Source organism: Oxyura jamaicensis, chromosome 2, assembly GCF_011077185.1.
Source record: "Oxyura jamaicensis isolate SHBP4307 breed ruddy duck chromosome 2, BPBGC_Ojam_1.0, whole genome shotgun sequence".
In the NCBI taxonomy this organism is placed as follows: Eukaryota; Metazoa; Chordata; class Aves; order Anseriformes; family Anatidae; genus Oxyura; species Oxyura jamaicensis.
This window is the reverse complement of record NC_048894.1, coordinates 8,639,041-8,654,463: the sequence shown is the minus strand read 5'-3', so window position 1 is coordinate 8,654,463 and position 15,423 is coordinate 8,639,041. Positions and strand designations below refer to the sequence as shown.

General features: G+C 39.9%; 1 protein-coding gene across 5 annotated transcripts in view; it reads right to left on the bottom strand.

Moving 5' to 3' along the window:
- The window catches only part of RBM33 (RNA binding motif protein 33), a 99,200-nt gene that overhangs the window by 13,817 nt on the left and 69,960 nt on the right, over nt 1–15,423 (bottom strand). For 2 of the 5 annotated variants that reach the window (XM_035316566.1, XM_035316568.1), the window contains exons 16-17: nt 3,617–3,826; nt 1,996–2,184 (exon numbers count right to left, since the gene is read on the bottom strand). In XM_035316566.1, the coding sequence (XP_035172457.1) occupies nt 1,996–2,184; nt 3,617–3,826 (399 nt within the window). Of the gene's footprint in view, nt 1–1,995; nt 2,185–3,616; nt 3,827–12,685; nt 13,216–15,423 lie in introns of those variants that run through there. The other 3 variants (XM_035316567.1, XM_035316569.1, XM_035316570.1) reach the window with 3 other exon arrangements.

The following is a 15,423-nucleotide window of genomic DNA, read 5'->3' as shown; positions in this document are numbered from 1 at the left end:
TCTTTCTGTTCTCCTACTGCTTCTGGACTTCCACCTGAGTGAACTAAAAACCTGAGCTTTCTTAAAGTAATTTCTGAAAAAGCAGCTAGAATTTCTGACTCCACCCTTTTCTTGGAGGTATTTTTGTTTGTTTGTTTCCGCATTCATCCTTTTCCAGTTCATCAAGTTTCAACACTTTGATTTCATCTTAAGAGATCAGAACTGCACTACCCAACGGCGCTCTCTGCTCAGGTCATTACCATTACCTGATGCATAAATATGCCAACCCCACCTGACAAGGAACCCTTCCTTTCACTACTCAGATCTCTTCCAGTGGCTCACTTCTGTACTCCTCATTGCAAATTACTTACATGAAGTGCATTTTAAAGGAAGAATGAGAAAATGATGTATAAAAGACCATTATAAGCAGACTACTTCTCCCCTGTACATGTCACTATCCACACTTCTGAAACATCGCTTAGTCTCAAACAAGCCAAGAAATTTCTAGCCTTCTGCAAGCCCGATTTGAAATTCAAGGAGACTTAGCACAAAAACCTTCTGCATCATTAGCTAAATTCAACCAACTCTTTCAAGTGCTACTTCCAGGTATCTGGTGAGGTGAAAGCAGATGCTTTATAACTTTCCAAGGGTACAGCTGACACTGCTGAGCTGCAAGAACACGAGGGACAGGCATATATCAAATCCCACTGGAAAATTAGTCACAGGTTTCTTCCTATAAGCATACTTTCTAAACTGGTCTGTGACGCTACATTAAGATACTACCGTTTGGAGTCTGCTAAGAAACAGCAAGTACTGAATAATTTTTTTTAGCACATTCTCAGTAACTTCCCTCAATCATGAATATTTCCTAGCAGGATTTCTATTAATCTCCTCCTAATGTTCTCATGCAAGATTTAACAAGTAAACACTGACTAAATATGCTCTGGAACTGTATGAATAATTTCTTCGGGTACTACAGAACACGAAGGGACAAAGTATTTTGTGAGAGTATTTTTGCCTTCACAAACAAATTAAACCTCTCTGAATTGACGACATAAATAATTCAGCATTATTCCATTTACTAAATTGGGAAAAAGTGAGGCAGAGCGCACATCTTTAGGAAAACACTGTGTTTTACTACAGAGAGATAATCCTATTCATAAACAAGTCTCCAAGCCACAAAATAGCTCCAATTAATGCATTGCATTTGTCTGAAAATGTTGATCCTGTCAAAATCAGTGCCCCAAACTGAAAAATTCAAGGAAAAAAAATCATCATAATCTGCATGTTTCATTATCCGTTGACTGATATTTTCCAATGTACTAACAGTAATTCAGACACGGCCTCCTAAGCCCTTTGGTGCTTTGAAAGCCTCCTGTTTTGCTTAAAGCCAGTTTAACTGATACACTAATTCCAGGAGGCAGTTTTAGAACAGCAGCTTTGCAGTAGATATAGCAGCACATATGTCATAACCTTGCTCACAGGTCCCTCCTAAAGAGGACCTTCTAAAAAATAAATTAAAAATCCTTCAAAGCAGAATATGTTTTCATTTGAAAAAGCAGATAGTGCTACATGGTATAAAACCTCAAATGAATACTGTTCATTAAATACCCCAGGACTGCAATGACAGGAATCAAAAAGAGTATAGATGCAAGCCAACAATAAAAATAGCAACAAAAACGTATTTGCTTTGATATGATAATTTGGCTTTAACAAAACCTTGCAGAATGGACTTGCTTGTATTCTATATGGAAATAATAGAGATCGTACAAGAAGACCAAAATGAAGGAGGCTCTTTTGCAGCAAGAATGTGACAGTTAGCAAAATTCTACTGCATCTCCTGTGCCGCAATGTAATTGTGCTTGTCTTTGCTATCAGGTGTGGTGCGTGTGGGTGGGGGTGCCTTCAAACATAAATTACCAATAAACACACATTGTATGTAGTGTCAGGGAATTAATTGAGCTTTCCAGAATGAAAGACTTTTGGCACAAAAATTATAAACCAAGGTTGACCTACCTGAATGGGTCCCACTGACATCAGCAGGTTTTTCAGTTGGACATCAGTAGTTGATGAAGAAAGCCCTTCAACTGACACAATACAGGGCTGAGGTTTGCACTCCACCACTCGCAGGTTCTGTTTATTTGGCATCAAGCGTCCTCGGCCCATCTGGCCTGCTACTCCTCTGCCTCTCCCATGCATAATGACCTGCCAACAACAAAAGTAACAGTATTTTGATTTACTTAGTGTTTCTGCTAACTGCATTTGACAGATGATACAAAAGTTAGCAATTTACTTAAAGATTTGATTAAAGTACATGTTGATTTAAAACAGTTTGTTGCTGTTAGCTTATTTCAAAGGCCACACATTAACATATCTCTCCATTGCTTATATAAACCTATTTTAAAGGGACAGCAAGTTAGAGATCATATTGAGACTAAAGCCTCAGCTCAAGCAATGAGGCTTGCACAGATCAAGCAATGGAAGGTCTCAGATCAAAATGTATAACCTAGTTTTCAACACTGATCACATTATCAGGCATGTACTTAGCACCCATATTTTGGGTCTGGTTAAAAAAAATCCAAAGTGATCTCTCTCTTTTTTCTTAACTCACAGATAAATTTAATGTATGCACAAGTATGTATGCAAACTGCTACAAATGCCTCCAGACTCTGCTGTTTCCAACCATTAGCCTGTTATCAGGATGGAGTATTTGTGTATAGAGAAAAATAAATAAATAAATAAATAAATAAATAATTGTTTTAAAGTTCCTTTCCCCAAAATCCTGTAAGATCTGGAACCACAACATTCTCTGGTGCAGGCGATACATACTCATTCTTGTAAATTAAAGGTGGAACAGTTGGGGAGAGAAAAATCAACAGTGAAACAGTAACAAACACTGAACAATAAACACTTAACATTGAGATAACACTCAACACTTTCTCTTCTTCAGTAGTACGATTCCTACTTGGGAAGCCCAGATAATGACTTCTCCCTCTCTGCATCAGCAAGGAAATATTATCTTTCCATGAAGCTGGAAGGTTACTGCTAACAGTTCAAAACCAAACATTAACTTAAAAGCCAAAATCCCAGATATTTTTAGGGAGCATCTCAGTTTGAAGATGAACAGAAAGTACACGTCAGTGCAACCTGAATGCTCTCCCTGCCTCCTCCCAGTGAATGGTGAGTGTGAAAGCCTCATTATGAGCTCACCGACTGTTCTGAGCAACACCAACTTTGAGAACCAACCCGAAGAGCATCCTGAAACAGCTGCTGCATGCTCCTACGTGTGCAGAAAACAGCCTGAATACAAGCGTAAGCACAACTTCAGAAAACTCTTGGGTTTTAAGTCAGAAAGCACATTGGATGCCGTTCCTATAGTAGCTATCTTGAGACACACACATTTCCCATCGGGAATACTGTGCTGGCCAGAAAGTCATTGGCTGAAACAAGTTGCAGGCATCACCACTTTGTGCTGGATACAAACAGGCCTCTACAGATTAAATGCTTTATATGCAATTATGCATCTCCTGGGTCATGCACCCCTGTGCTAGTAATTGACAAACAGAATGCTAGTTATTAATATAGCAACACAGCTAGACAGTAAAACTTCTAGCAGCGATATGCATCTAAAAATCACCTTTTTAGGTTGATGGATTCCCTGGATGTTTTTGACTCCTTGAGGAGCTGGTGAATGGATCTGTGCCTGCTGCTGCTGTTGGTGCTGCTGCTGCTGCACTCCCTTTGTCAATGTGACCTTCCGCACTGGCTGCTGTTTCGGCTCCAGAGGTTGTTGAGGCCGCTGGGGCTGGCCCTCTGGGTGAAAAAAGCCAGCATCCTCTCCCCCCTGCTGAAATCAACAACACAACACGCAGCTCAATGTCTACGCAGTGCAAACGCTCGCCCTGAGAAACCTCCTGTGACATCCAGCTCGGTTAGAGCACAGCAAACACTCATCGATTTGCCTATTAAAACAAACCAGCGGCTGTTACAGAAGTGTGTAAGGGCTCAGCCTGGAAATTACACTTTAGTCTAAAACAAACCCACAGTAGCTAAGTACAGCTTATTTTGTTTGAACTTTATTATCGATTACTATGTTCAATAACATCTTCTCAAATCCAAATCAGCAAGGTATTTTCACTTTTTTCCAAATTATTCTTCCTTCAAGGGTTACATATGAACTATGCTTATTGCTTTTTTGTGGTGGTGTTTTTTGTTTTTTTTTTTTTTTCCCATAGAGATGTACACATTACTGAGAACTGTGAAGGCTGGAAGAACCACGCAAGTACTCCGCTCATATTTCAAAGTTAGATCTCTCTTTAATTAGAAATTAGTATTTATTTTGAAGTGTGTATTTACACTGCCTGCTTCCATACCAACAACCTTTTTGCTACATCCCCAAGCACTGTCCATGTTTGGAACAATTAGAACAGTTCTTCCCCAGGGTTGTGTTTTTGTTTTGGTTTATAATGCTCTTATTGTAAATATTTATACTCACAAGCACAAATAAACAATGCCCTCTCTGATCCAACGACCCCTAACTCTTTCCACTACATCTCTCACTGAGCATGCAGCATAAACGTGAGGTGAAGGCACTAGGAGATGAGAGATTCACTTCCACTGCCTCTACCCAAGCAGTTTGGCTTCGTACATAGGGCAGATTCTTGAATTTGTGTCTAGCTTTCCAGATCAGATAATGAAAACCAGCATCTATAAAGGGCTTCAAATCATCGCATGCTTTCTGCATGGTTTTGACAGCAAAATTTATATTATTAGCTGGACTCCAACTTTACAACTCCAATCTGCTAATATTAGTCAATGCTGTTTGTTCATATTTTTTTTACATGCTCAAAAAATACTGATGCTCACTGCCTGGGCACCCACCAGTGACCTGAACACACAGCTGCAGGACCAGCGGGAAGCCCCCAGCACCTACTGCCACCATGGGAGCCAGGCAATGGAAGAAGTTCATTAATCCCCAATCACACCTGAGAGTCAGGCTGAATAAACAGAGACAGGACTGCAGGCTTTATTTAAGCCCATAACAAACCTCAGGTAACCTTGCAAAAGCCCTCAAATAGAAGTGTCTGAATAAAAAGTAATAACTGTGAAAGCATCTCTATTTATGTAGTTTATTTCCTTTTGCTTCAATACTGACAAGTCAGAAGTCCTTCTGCATCCATGATGCCACTAACTAGAGGTTTGCATTAACTGGCGCAATTCTTGGGGACAAGCAGACACAACACAAGGCTGCAGAAGGAACAGGTTTACGGTCCAAGAGTGACATTACCTTGACTGAGAAAGCAAACCATTACACCTCTACCAGGATTACACAAAAGCAAAAGAAACACCTACTGAAGACTGCTTGTTACTAAACCTCTCCACTATCATTTGAGGAGAAGTAGGCCAGAACAGGCTGCATCTACGATATTCTCATGTTTTCAAGTTCACTCGTGCACAATTCCAATCCGTAAGCCACATTCTGTTTTATCAAGTAGATGCAGGCAACAACTTCTCAAGAACTCGACTACTTAAATCCCAGATAAGTTAACACCCCCCAAATTGGCTTCATCACTGCCTTGCACCATCTACATTCCAAAAGCACAATCTGTCCTAGGGAAAATCTTGAAGCTCTTCTTATTTGGGGGCTTTCTGCCACAGTACCCACAGTGAGAAAGCAAGAGGAAACTGCATCTGTTTTTTTCTACTTCTAAACAAATTCATTGTGTATTTTTTTCCTGTGCTAAACTGAATGGCTCCATGCTGAATGAGGCTTCACAGAAAATTTTGTGCATAAACCTTTGAGATCAGTAACTAGAAAGAAATAATAAAGTTTTCTCTTCAACTGCTGCTCAAAATTAAAAAAAAATATAAGAAAAAAGCTGCAGCTCTCCTCTTCTGAAAAAAAAAAACAAACATATGCACACAAACAAAACCTTAGCAAGAACCCAGTATTAAATCCTCTCCATTTTAGTATTAATTCCACTACAAGCATCAGCATAAGCCTTATGCCCTGGTCAGATAATTTCTTTTATTCAACCTTACAGCAGCTGGAAGATTATGAAACAAAAAACGAACAAAAACTCCTAGGAGGAATTTAAATGGAAGAATGGGGAGTTAAAATCTAAACTATGCAACCTGCCTGCTGTGAAAAACAGCCGTAAGTATTTGCAACCATTTGTTTTCAAACCAAAAATGATTCCAGCACATACAAAGAGCATGAGAGCAAGGCCCTCATGTACAAAATACATTGAACGTGCTCATTACTGAATCTTCAGAAGCAAACAGTCATTTGTCGTAAGAGGCAAGGACCACCCAATGTTTAACTTGCAAGCCAAATAAACCAAATAAAACTGTAAAAATTAATGCAGGAAACATACAATCACACAAAACTCAAACAGAGCCAAATGCGTAAACACAATATTGGTTGAAATTTGTGGAAAATCTAATGGGACATTTTCCCTGCTGGGGTCTATATTGGGTTGAGAGCCAGTCTTGGGTTGAGACTCAGTCTGTGGGTTTCAAGCACGAGCACAATGTTCCTGACAATTCCCTGGAATGCTGATCTCGTCTGAGAAGGTAGAAGCATCCCTGGACTTTTAATGAGTTTACATTTCTAAAATGTATTAACCTGTACAGAACAACAAAGGAAGTCCATGGGGTAAGAAATGGAGGGAGCAAAGCCTGCTGGCTCCTGCAACAAGAAACGAAAACAGGACAACTGGATCAAAACTTTGTAACGCCTCTCTCAACACCTCCTGCCACTGGAGATGACTGAAGCTGGCATGGACAGAGGGCTCCCTGCTCACTGACCTTCAGCAGTATGTTGCAGCACTGTACAGACAGTCCTGCCTTCAACTGAAGGCAATGTTGGTGTTTTTCTTAAGGAAATGAAAAACACACACGGCTCCTAGGTCAATATGCACTTTACAAGCAAAACAAAGTCTCAGGTAACAAATTTTAACCAGCTGAAAAAAAGAATTGATGCCAAAGACATGTCAGTGCAAGGACAAGCACTGCTGGAGCCAAAACAAACTAAATCTGCATAGCGCTATTTAGTGGCAAATTAAAACATGGCACTCACCATCATATCATCCTTTAAACTTCTTACATGCAAGGTAATTGCTGGCTTCTTCAGGAACGCAAATAAAGAACTAAGTCTCAAGCAAAAATAAAGCATAAAGAGCTTTAATGCCTGGGCTTAAAGCTACAAAACCTCACACGTTGCTTACGGGCCACATGTTCACGTGAGAATATTAACACCTTAGAGGCAGAGATGCATGACGGTAAATAAGGCTGTTGTATGGTCACTCCTGACTTTCGCTCCTGAAGTAAAAACCAAGCCGGCACCCGTTAGGCTAATTAAACACACGGCAAAGCTACAGGTAAGCAGGCAAGTAAAGCAAACTGGTAGTGCAGAAGCTACCTACTATGACATCTAAGTGATTGAACCGCTAGCATCTCCTCTACTTCAAACATCCCACTCCTACCTCATTTGAAATCCACTTTTTCTTAACGACTTGATTTATCTAATGACAATTTTTCATTAGCTTACATCCCGTCTTCCCCCCAGATTTAAACATGTAGAAAAAGAATGAGATATTCTAAGTCTTGATAAAGCACTTTTTTTTTTCCCCACTATCCTTTTGGGATATACTGGGCAACCCTAAATCCTGCAGCAAGGAATCTATTCTTCATCGTGGCCTGCTTCATATAACCTGATGCACTGGAAGTGCTGAAACGAGGTAGAACAATTCTCAGCCTGCCACAGTCCTATGCTAAGACCTGAGACTGTTACAATTTCTGATCTTATAATGCAAATTTCCTCTGAAGTCCTCTACAGATAGGTGAATTTCATCTTGTGTCTGCAAACCAATAAAGGGAAAATGTTTTTCAGTTATTGCCTACTGCTTAATTCCTGTAGCACAAACCATTTTGACCTTCAAGCTCTGAATTCCCAACTTCTATAAAAGGTCTACCTTCCTAAATTAACCCGAAGCTAGGAAAGAGTTCTCTTGAATGAAACTTTATAGTTACTAGCCTAATTCAGGAGTAATAAAAATACCTTTAGTAAGGGACAGGAGTTCTGTTCAGGGGAAATCTCAAAAACTGTCCTTCAAATTGAAAATACTGCAAGATTGCTAGCAGTGCCAAAACTACAAGTTAATTTTGAATACCGCATATAATTAAACACTATTCAAAAGATCTAGATGAAAAGATTTTATCTATATGGTGAACATTTTCCAAACGTTACTGTGTAAGAATCTGCGCCATTTGATCTGAAACCACAGACTAACAAAAAAGAGAAGTTATGCCATTTAAATGCCATGAATTTTAGAACCAGCTCCCTGCTAGTAATCGGGGCTGTTTTCCAGTATTGACACACACTCTCACTTGTCAGTGCTGTGCATTCAGAAACATAAAAACCATCCTGCCAAATATGAGATCAGGAATCCTAACCCCAGAATTTTCTGATCCTGCCTGAATTCAGCAAGCTGAAGCCCTGCACTCCATAACCATTATGGCAGTTTTGTAACGAAGACGAAGTTTATTTGCCACCAACATTAGCAGGACAAATTTATTTATAACACACGCCTTAAAATGTACTGATAAAACTGCCTATTGATAGTGTCAGAGCTTCCTGCAATTTGACAGATCAAATCTTATTTTCATTCTTAAACCCCATGAAGGAATGGTATCACCAACCTGCATTCTGTAGTGAGCAAATTGATTAATCCCCCTCTATAGAAATCTCAACTCTTGATTACACCTATCAGACGTTAAGCAGCATTATTCTAGAGTGACAACACTTGACAAATTCCCAAACCATTTTTCTCAGCCTTTGTGGCCCTGCTAGCTTGTATTAACCCTGATGAAAAATTAATTTCCCTTATCTTCTGCTAAACCCCAAAATCCAAATCCGCCAAACTGGCAACTCTTTCTGTAAAGGTATTATGAAAACCTCGAAAAGATTAATTGCATGTCTTCAGGTGACATTAAATTAATTTCTGTACTCGTGACAGACATTTGATACTCCGTACTGAGAGGACAGATAACATTGTCAGGATACACAGAAGGACAGTGGTGCGGTGTCCCAGGGCAGCCTCTTATGAATTCTCCTCTCGATAAGGCCATACTTCACTGTCATCAGCACTGTTAGGGATCTTGCAGCCCATAGACCTCACTGCACAGGTTTCTATTAACTACGACAATGCCGCGTCTATCCGTGTAATCTTTATAAAGCTAATTCAAAAAATCACCCAATAGGAAAGGGATGTGCATGCCGGATAAAGCACTTAAAGGAAATAAACTCCGGTTGATTTGTGTAAAAATATCCCAGAGAAGAAAAATATTTTCATCTTTTCCCAGATGTACTATAAATCAAATTCTCTGTAACACGATGAAGGCTTGAATCTTGCAGGAAAATCTCAATCCAGAAATGCCTTGTAATTGATTTCCTCTACGAAAAACTCCTCATCTGCTCCCAGTTTGAGTCAATATTTCTAGAAATGAGTACTTCTACAGTATCGCAGTCGTTAAGAGGAAAAAGCACCTACTAGGTTACTAAACTCATCTTCACTTCAAGGACAAGAACAAATTACTGTTTTCTTTCATCAGCTATACAGATTTTCATATGTAAACGTTTTTTTTACTGTACTGTAATTATCGAATAGACTTCTACACAGACAGCTGTGATCACCACATAACAGATAAACACAGTTCAGCTAAAAACCAGGGAAAACAAGGAAAACTATAATGAAATATATGTGAATAATTCCTCATTACAATAATCAGAAGCCTAAATTAAAGGCAAATTCCTAATAATGAGCTGTTTCTCTTCAATTGGCGTTCCAAATATCTTACCACTGTGATACTGCCAATTGACAGACCGGGGACCTGGGACCAGAAAGCCCAATCATTTCTCAAACACCCCACAAAACAGTAACATGAACAAGCACTGTTTCTGAACAGCTGAAAATGTATTTTCAGTCTGTCAAATACCAACAAGAAACACCTGGAAACCCTTCACTGAAAGGTCTTAGAAGGCTTTTGAAGTCTTTTTTTTTTTTTTTAATTCAAGAACAGCAGTACTAAAAAAAAAACCCTCCTGCTCTCCAGCCAGGCTGCAATACACTCCTCAATTAATAGACTCATTATTAATGACAGATTTAAGACACACTAATGGTATGGTTTTGACTTACGAGTACCTGCAGAAATAAGCCACATCAGCCTAGGAAATCCTCCCCATTCACACCAGAAAAATGCCACTTTTGGTGCTGACCAGTGAGCTGTAGTTTATTTTTCCTGGCCAAAAACCTGGGCATGAGGCAAACTTACCTCAAACAGGAGCACTAAGACTAAGCAATAAATAAAATCCAGAAGTGGTTCAGTTCCCTTCCCATTAAAAAAAGAACAAGACACTGTTAAGCTCCTTCAGCGAACCATGATTTGATGACAATCTTCTCTTCTAATGGTGCCTAACGGTGTACGGAGAGCCGGAACAGCAGAAGAAAACTCTCAAAAAAAAAAAAAAGCAGCTAATTCCATTTAATCCCATGTACTAACAGACTTCTTACCTTTAAGGTATTTCCTCCTATGTCTGAGAGAACTAAGGCATGGAGGATTGGCCAAAAAGAAGAGAAACCCAGCTGTTCTGTGCTGGTTTCACCAGCAGCAACAGAAACACAACTGGTAAGATGCCGAATCATGATGTGTTTTTCTAGTACAAAGATCCACTAGCCCGTTACAAAATACAAATGCTGTTTCAAAGCTGCAGCAAAGACAACAGAGGTTGTGGATGCCCCATCCCTAGAGGTGTTCAAGACCAGGCTGGATGAGGCCCTGGGCAACCTGGTCTAGTGGGTGACATCCCTGCTCATGGCAGGGGGTTGGAACTGAGTGGGCTTTAAGGTCCCTTCCAACCTGAGCCATTCTAAGATTCTGGACCGGGCCTGTATTTTACTCTAAGCACCACCTTTGTTTTTACATTTCTGTCCACAAAATACAGCACCATGACATAGATATCAAAAATATGCTTTTGAGCCATGTTTCCTGTGTCCCTATTCAGTTGTCAGTCTTCATGTCCAGGGTATTTTTGTCCAGACTATTACAGTGGAAACTGGACAGGCAGAGAAATTACCAACAGAAACCACTTCTGTTTGAAAACAGCAGTGATTTCAAAGCTGCTCAGAGCTCCTCAATGAACACTTTTGAGCTGGACACCAGGCATGTTAGAGAACACAAGTCCAGGCATGTTAGAGAACACAAGTACCGGCTAACAGAAATCAGTACAAAGGGAGCTTTCCTCATTCCTCGGTTTCTTTCTAGGTTTAAGCTTCAGGGAACATGAACGAGGGAACCTAACGGCAATCCTTCCTGTGTGTTGCCCTAGGCTTATTTAGTCTTGGCAGGGACAAACTACATTCCCTCCATCTCCAACCACCAACAGCACCAGGACCCTCCCGACTCAGAGCCATCTCTGTATTAAAGGTCTATTCCAAACCGTCAAACCTGGAAAGCCATTTAAAAGACATTTGTGATTTCCTGAACTATTAAAGTGGACAAATCTGCATTTCTCCCTACCAAGTTCAGTGATTGCATTCAAGTAACTTTCATTTGAAAGCTAGCTCTTCCTTACGTACTTCAACGGTGTTACAGTTGCCTTTAGTCATTTCCCATCAGGAAAGGAGATGCTCCGTAACACCAACATGGTATCAATATGAATTTCACACTGTAACACTTACAGGGGCAGAAAAACTCTCCTTTGAGACTTAACAACAGTGACAAGCAATACCAATGCCTTGCTTTCAGGGTATTCAGGAGGACGCTGCTCTTCTTCAACATACAATTTAAAAGTCTCCTGAGGAAAAGGAGAAACTTGTTCTCCAGCCTACAATAGGAAATACTTTATTGCACTTTGGTTCCAAGTTAACCACAGCAAAGCTACATTCAATTTATTTAGGTATCTCTTTCCCCCTTTTGAGGATTTTATTAGAAATCCATAAAAAGTACTGCCTGCATCTGGTTTGGCTGTCACCTCAAGTCCCTCTAGTTGCTCAGTGTGTCCATACATGCCCTTACATTTCACTTGCCCAGTAACTGAGAACGTCCCAAACAGCACAGGGATTTGCTCCTAAGTAAAGAACTGCCCCCGAGCCACCAAGTATTCTGTCTCTGTAGGGACCATCCTCATTGGAGGTCTGGGAGGACAGTTTATTTGTTCTGACATAATCTATAAAATACTGATTTTTTCATAACAGGAATACTACCTGACTTTTTTTTTCACCCTGATATCTTGGGGAAAGAAATCCATGTCCATTTGTGAAATATTTCTAGAGCACTATCTCGCAGGCTGCAGCAGGCAGAGTCCTTTTTCAATGACATTTGAATTAGTTCTGCTGCAGAGGCCTTGCCCATTGTGACACACTCCAAGTGATATCTGGACATTCAGATACGATGGCTTCTGTAGCTCCTTCTATCTGCTTCCGAAGTGGACATTATCCTTTAAATAGTGGGATGCGAATGAACTGCAATGCCATTCTCTAGTTTCTTAATAAGTAATCGCACTGTATATGGTGCCAGTTCCTGTGTTCTGATTCTCACAGCTGGTAGAAGGACAGAACAGGGCAGAGATCTCTCCAGAACTTGTCAAGCAAACAAAGAAATCCTGATGTTTGTAATTCCTGACATATTTCGAGGAAAGGCGCTATAGAGCTTTCAAGTCAAATACTTTTAATTGAACTTGAAACATACACATGCATGCAAACACAGATACAAACACATTAAGTGAAGTTGGTTGATAAGGTTACATTATTAAACAAGAATAATCTAAATCAGTGTCTTTGTCCATAGTTAGAACTCCACATTCGTCTATTTCACTTCTCAGTTACTTGAAATAAGAATGAAGTTGTCTATCTTCCATCCCCATTTTCTGTTTACAATCCAAGGACAATTTTGTAACAGACTTTTCAAACAAGACTTGCCAATACTTTCTTCAAGCTTTTCAGATGAAGCATCTCAGGTTTTCATGATTAAGATCACTAATAAGATAATGTTGCTTTTAATCCGATAGGGAACACTGAGATTTTTGTGTAGTTTACAGATATATGAAACAAGCTCATTGTGCGGCTTTCCACAGAGACAAAGATTGGTGTGTTCTTGTTGCAGCGTAAGAAATCAGCATTTTCAGGCCTTTGGGACAGACATATATCACTTTAACCATGGCAGACCATTTTCTGGCTAGAGAAAAATCATCCAACAACAACATAAGATGACTGAAAGATACAGAGGTTAAGACTTTATTACCGTTTCCCAAAGAACCTCAAACAAAAATGAGAAGGACGTTCAGCACCCACTCCATAAAGCTTTAAGGTATTTAAGGCCGTATTTGGTACAAACCTGTTCTTCCAGGACTAAAGACACTCCTAATATACTGACTGGGAATTCAGCTGCGCTTCATATGGGAACTATTTGCCAACAGACTGGTTGCAGAGCCCAAAGGAGACCACCACAACAGCCAAGGTGTCAGAAAACCTGACCTATCCAGAGGTAGCGATGGCTATGACTGCTCAAAAACAGTTAAGATACCTTCACAAAAAGAGAGACAGCCACAAAGTGAGAAATATTTTTGCCCCATGTCTCTTGAGGTAAAATACGAATAGTCATAAATTCAAATTGCAGCAAAAAACATGGCTTGGTCACTAAGAGAGATCTCCTAAACGTACACACTAACCACTGAAGTGGATGGCTCAAGAAATCTCCATAATGAGGTCTCAGAAAAAAAGGTTGGACAGAGCCATCAGGAGTGCTGTAAGGTTTGCCCCCCTTCAAGGTGGAACAAAATATTTCTCTGGTCCTTTCACCCCTATTTTCTTTAAGAGATTTATTCGGGTGTCTATTCCTGACAAAGAATACCCTAAAACCTCGCTGAGTTTATTCTTATGCAGATCCTTAGGACTGAGTTCAGGCTCCTTTCCAAGGAACCACACATATTTCAGACTTTTTCTTAGTAAAATATGCTAGTATCGATCCTCAGCATGTATGCTGAATGACTTCTGGAAACGCTGAATTGGAAGACAGGCTATACAGCAATCATAAAGCAGATCAGATCTATCAAAAGACTTTTGGGCCTCCATGAAAAAAAAAATAATCAGAATTTGTCTACTAAACTCTTAGCACTACCTCATTTTTCCAAGAATGTAACATTTAAAAGGAGTAATTAAAATGAAAAAGTATTCATTGTGCTGCCATTCCTGCATAAATTGAAGTAGTATCAGAAAGAGATGGGTATATCTGGTGGTTGGTTTTTGGTTTTCCTGGAGAAAAAAGGCAATTTGTTAAAAAATAGCATTAAGTATGGTACCTAACATGTATCACCTTGGTAACATGTATCACCTTGGTATGAGGACTTAGCCTGACATAAAGAAAAGGGAAGTAGAAAATTATTCAGAATTTCCTGTCAGTATAAGAAGCCATAAACGAAGGCATCTTATGCATCAGATAAACTGAAGAAATTAACATATTTCTTAGGATTTAATTAGTATCTCTTACAATCAAGTAAAAATACTTAAAAAGTAAAATCCTCTCAAGAGAGAATATCATAGGAAGAGATTAGAAGCTTTTACCTTAAATAACAAGGATTACTTTTATCTGGAGGTCAGAGATCCTCAACAGTACTGCAGTGTCCAGCAATACAAGTATATAAGTATAATTAGAAGCTTAGACTGGGAAAGATACTGCCTTCAAGAAAATAAACCATTTTGCCACATAATAAACCCTTCTCTTCTGGTGTACGGAATTTGTACGCTGTAAATGTCACCAGTGTACTCAGTACATCTCCCTACCTGTTAAATAACAAGGCACCAGCAACAAATTATCATTTCGTCCTGTTCTGCTGATGGTCCTGCTGAATCTAGGGGAACCGTCCTTGCCACCAGCTCCTGTTTTAGGTTAATTTGGCCTAGGACTGTTTGTATGGGTCTGGCATCAAACCGACCAGCTCCTCTGCTGACAGCTCTCCTATCATGCTGTACCATGGCCGGCAGGCTGAACGAGAAGGGACCTTCTAAGTCTGCACCAGCCTGAATGAAGAGCTTCAGAAAAGGACCCGCATTGTGTCTAATCACAAACCATCGCACTTGGACACGGGTCTTAAAAACTGTGCTGCACAAAAGAGCTCTAGAAAGGAAAAAGGGTACAAGCGATTAGACTCGAGAGCAACAGCAGGGCTACTTCACTGCAGGATGAAGTCAATGCACGTAGATAAGAGATACCAAGCATCCCCTTGGCCAAAGGCAGGGAATTACAGAAAACACAAACAAATAGTAAGGAAATGGCTAAGAAAAAAAGATTTGTCTTTTCCTTTACATTTAGGGTTGAGGGAAAGGGAAGCAGGTGGCAGAGCTAGACATGAGAGAGCAAAACTAAGCGTGATGAAATCTTTATGGC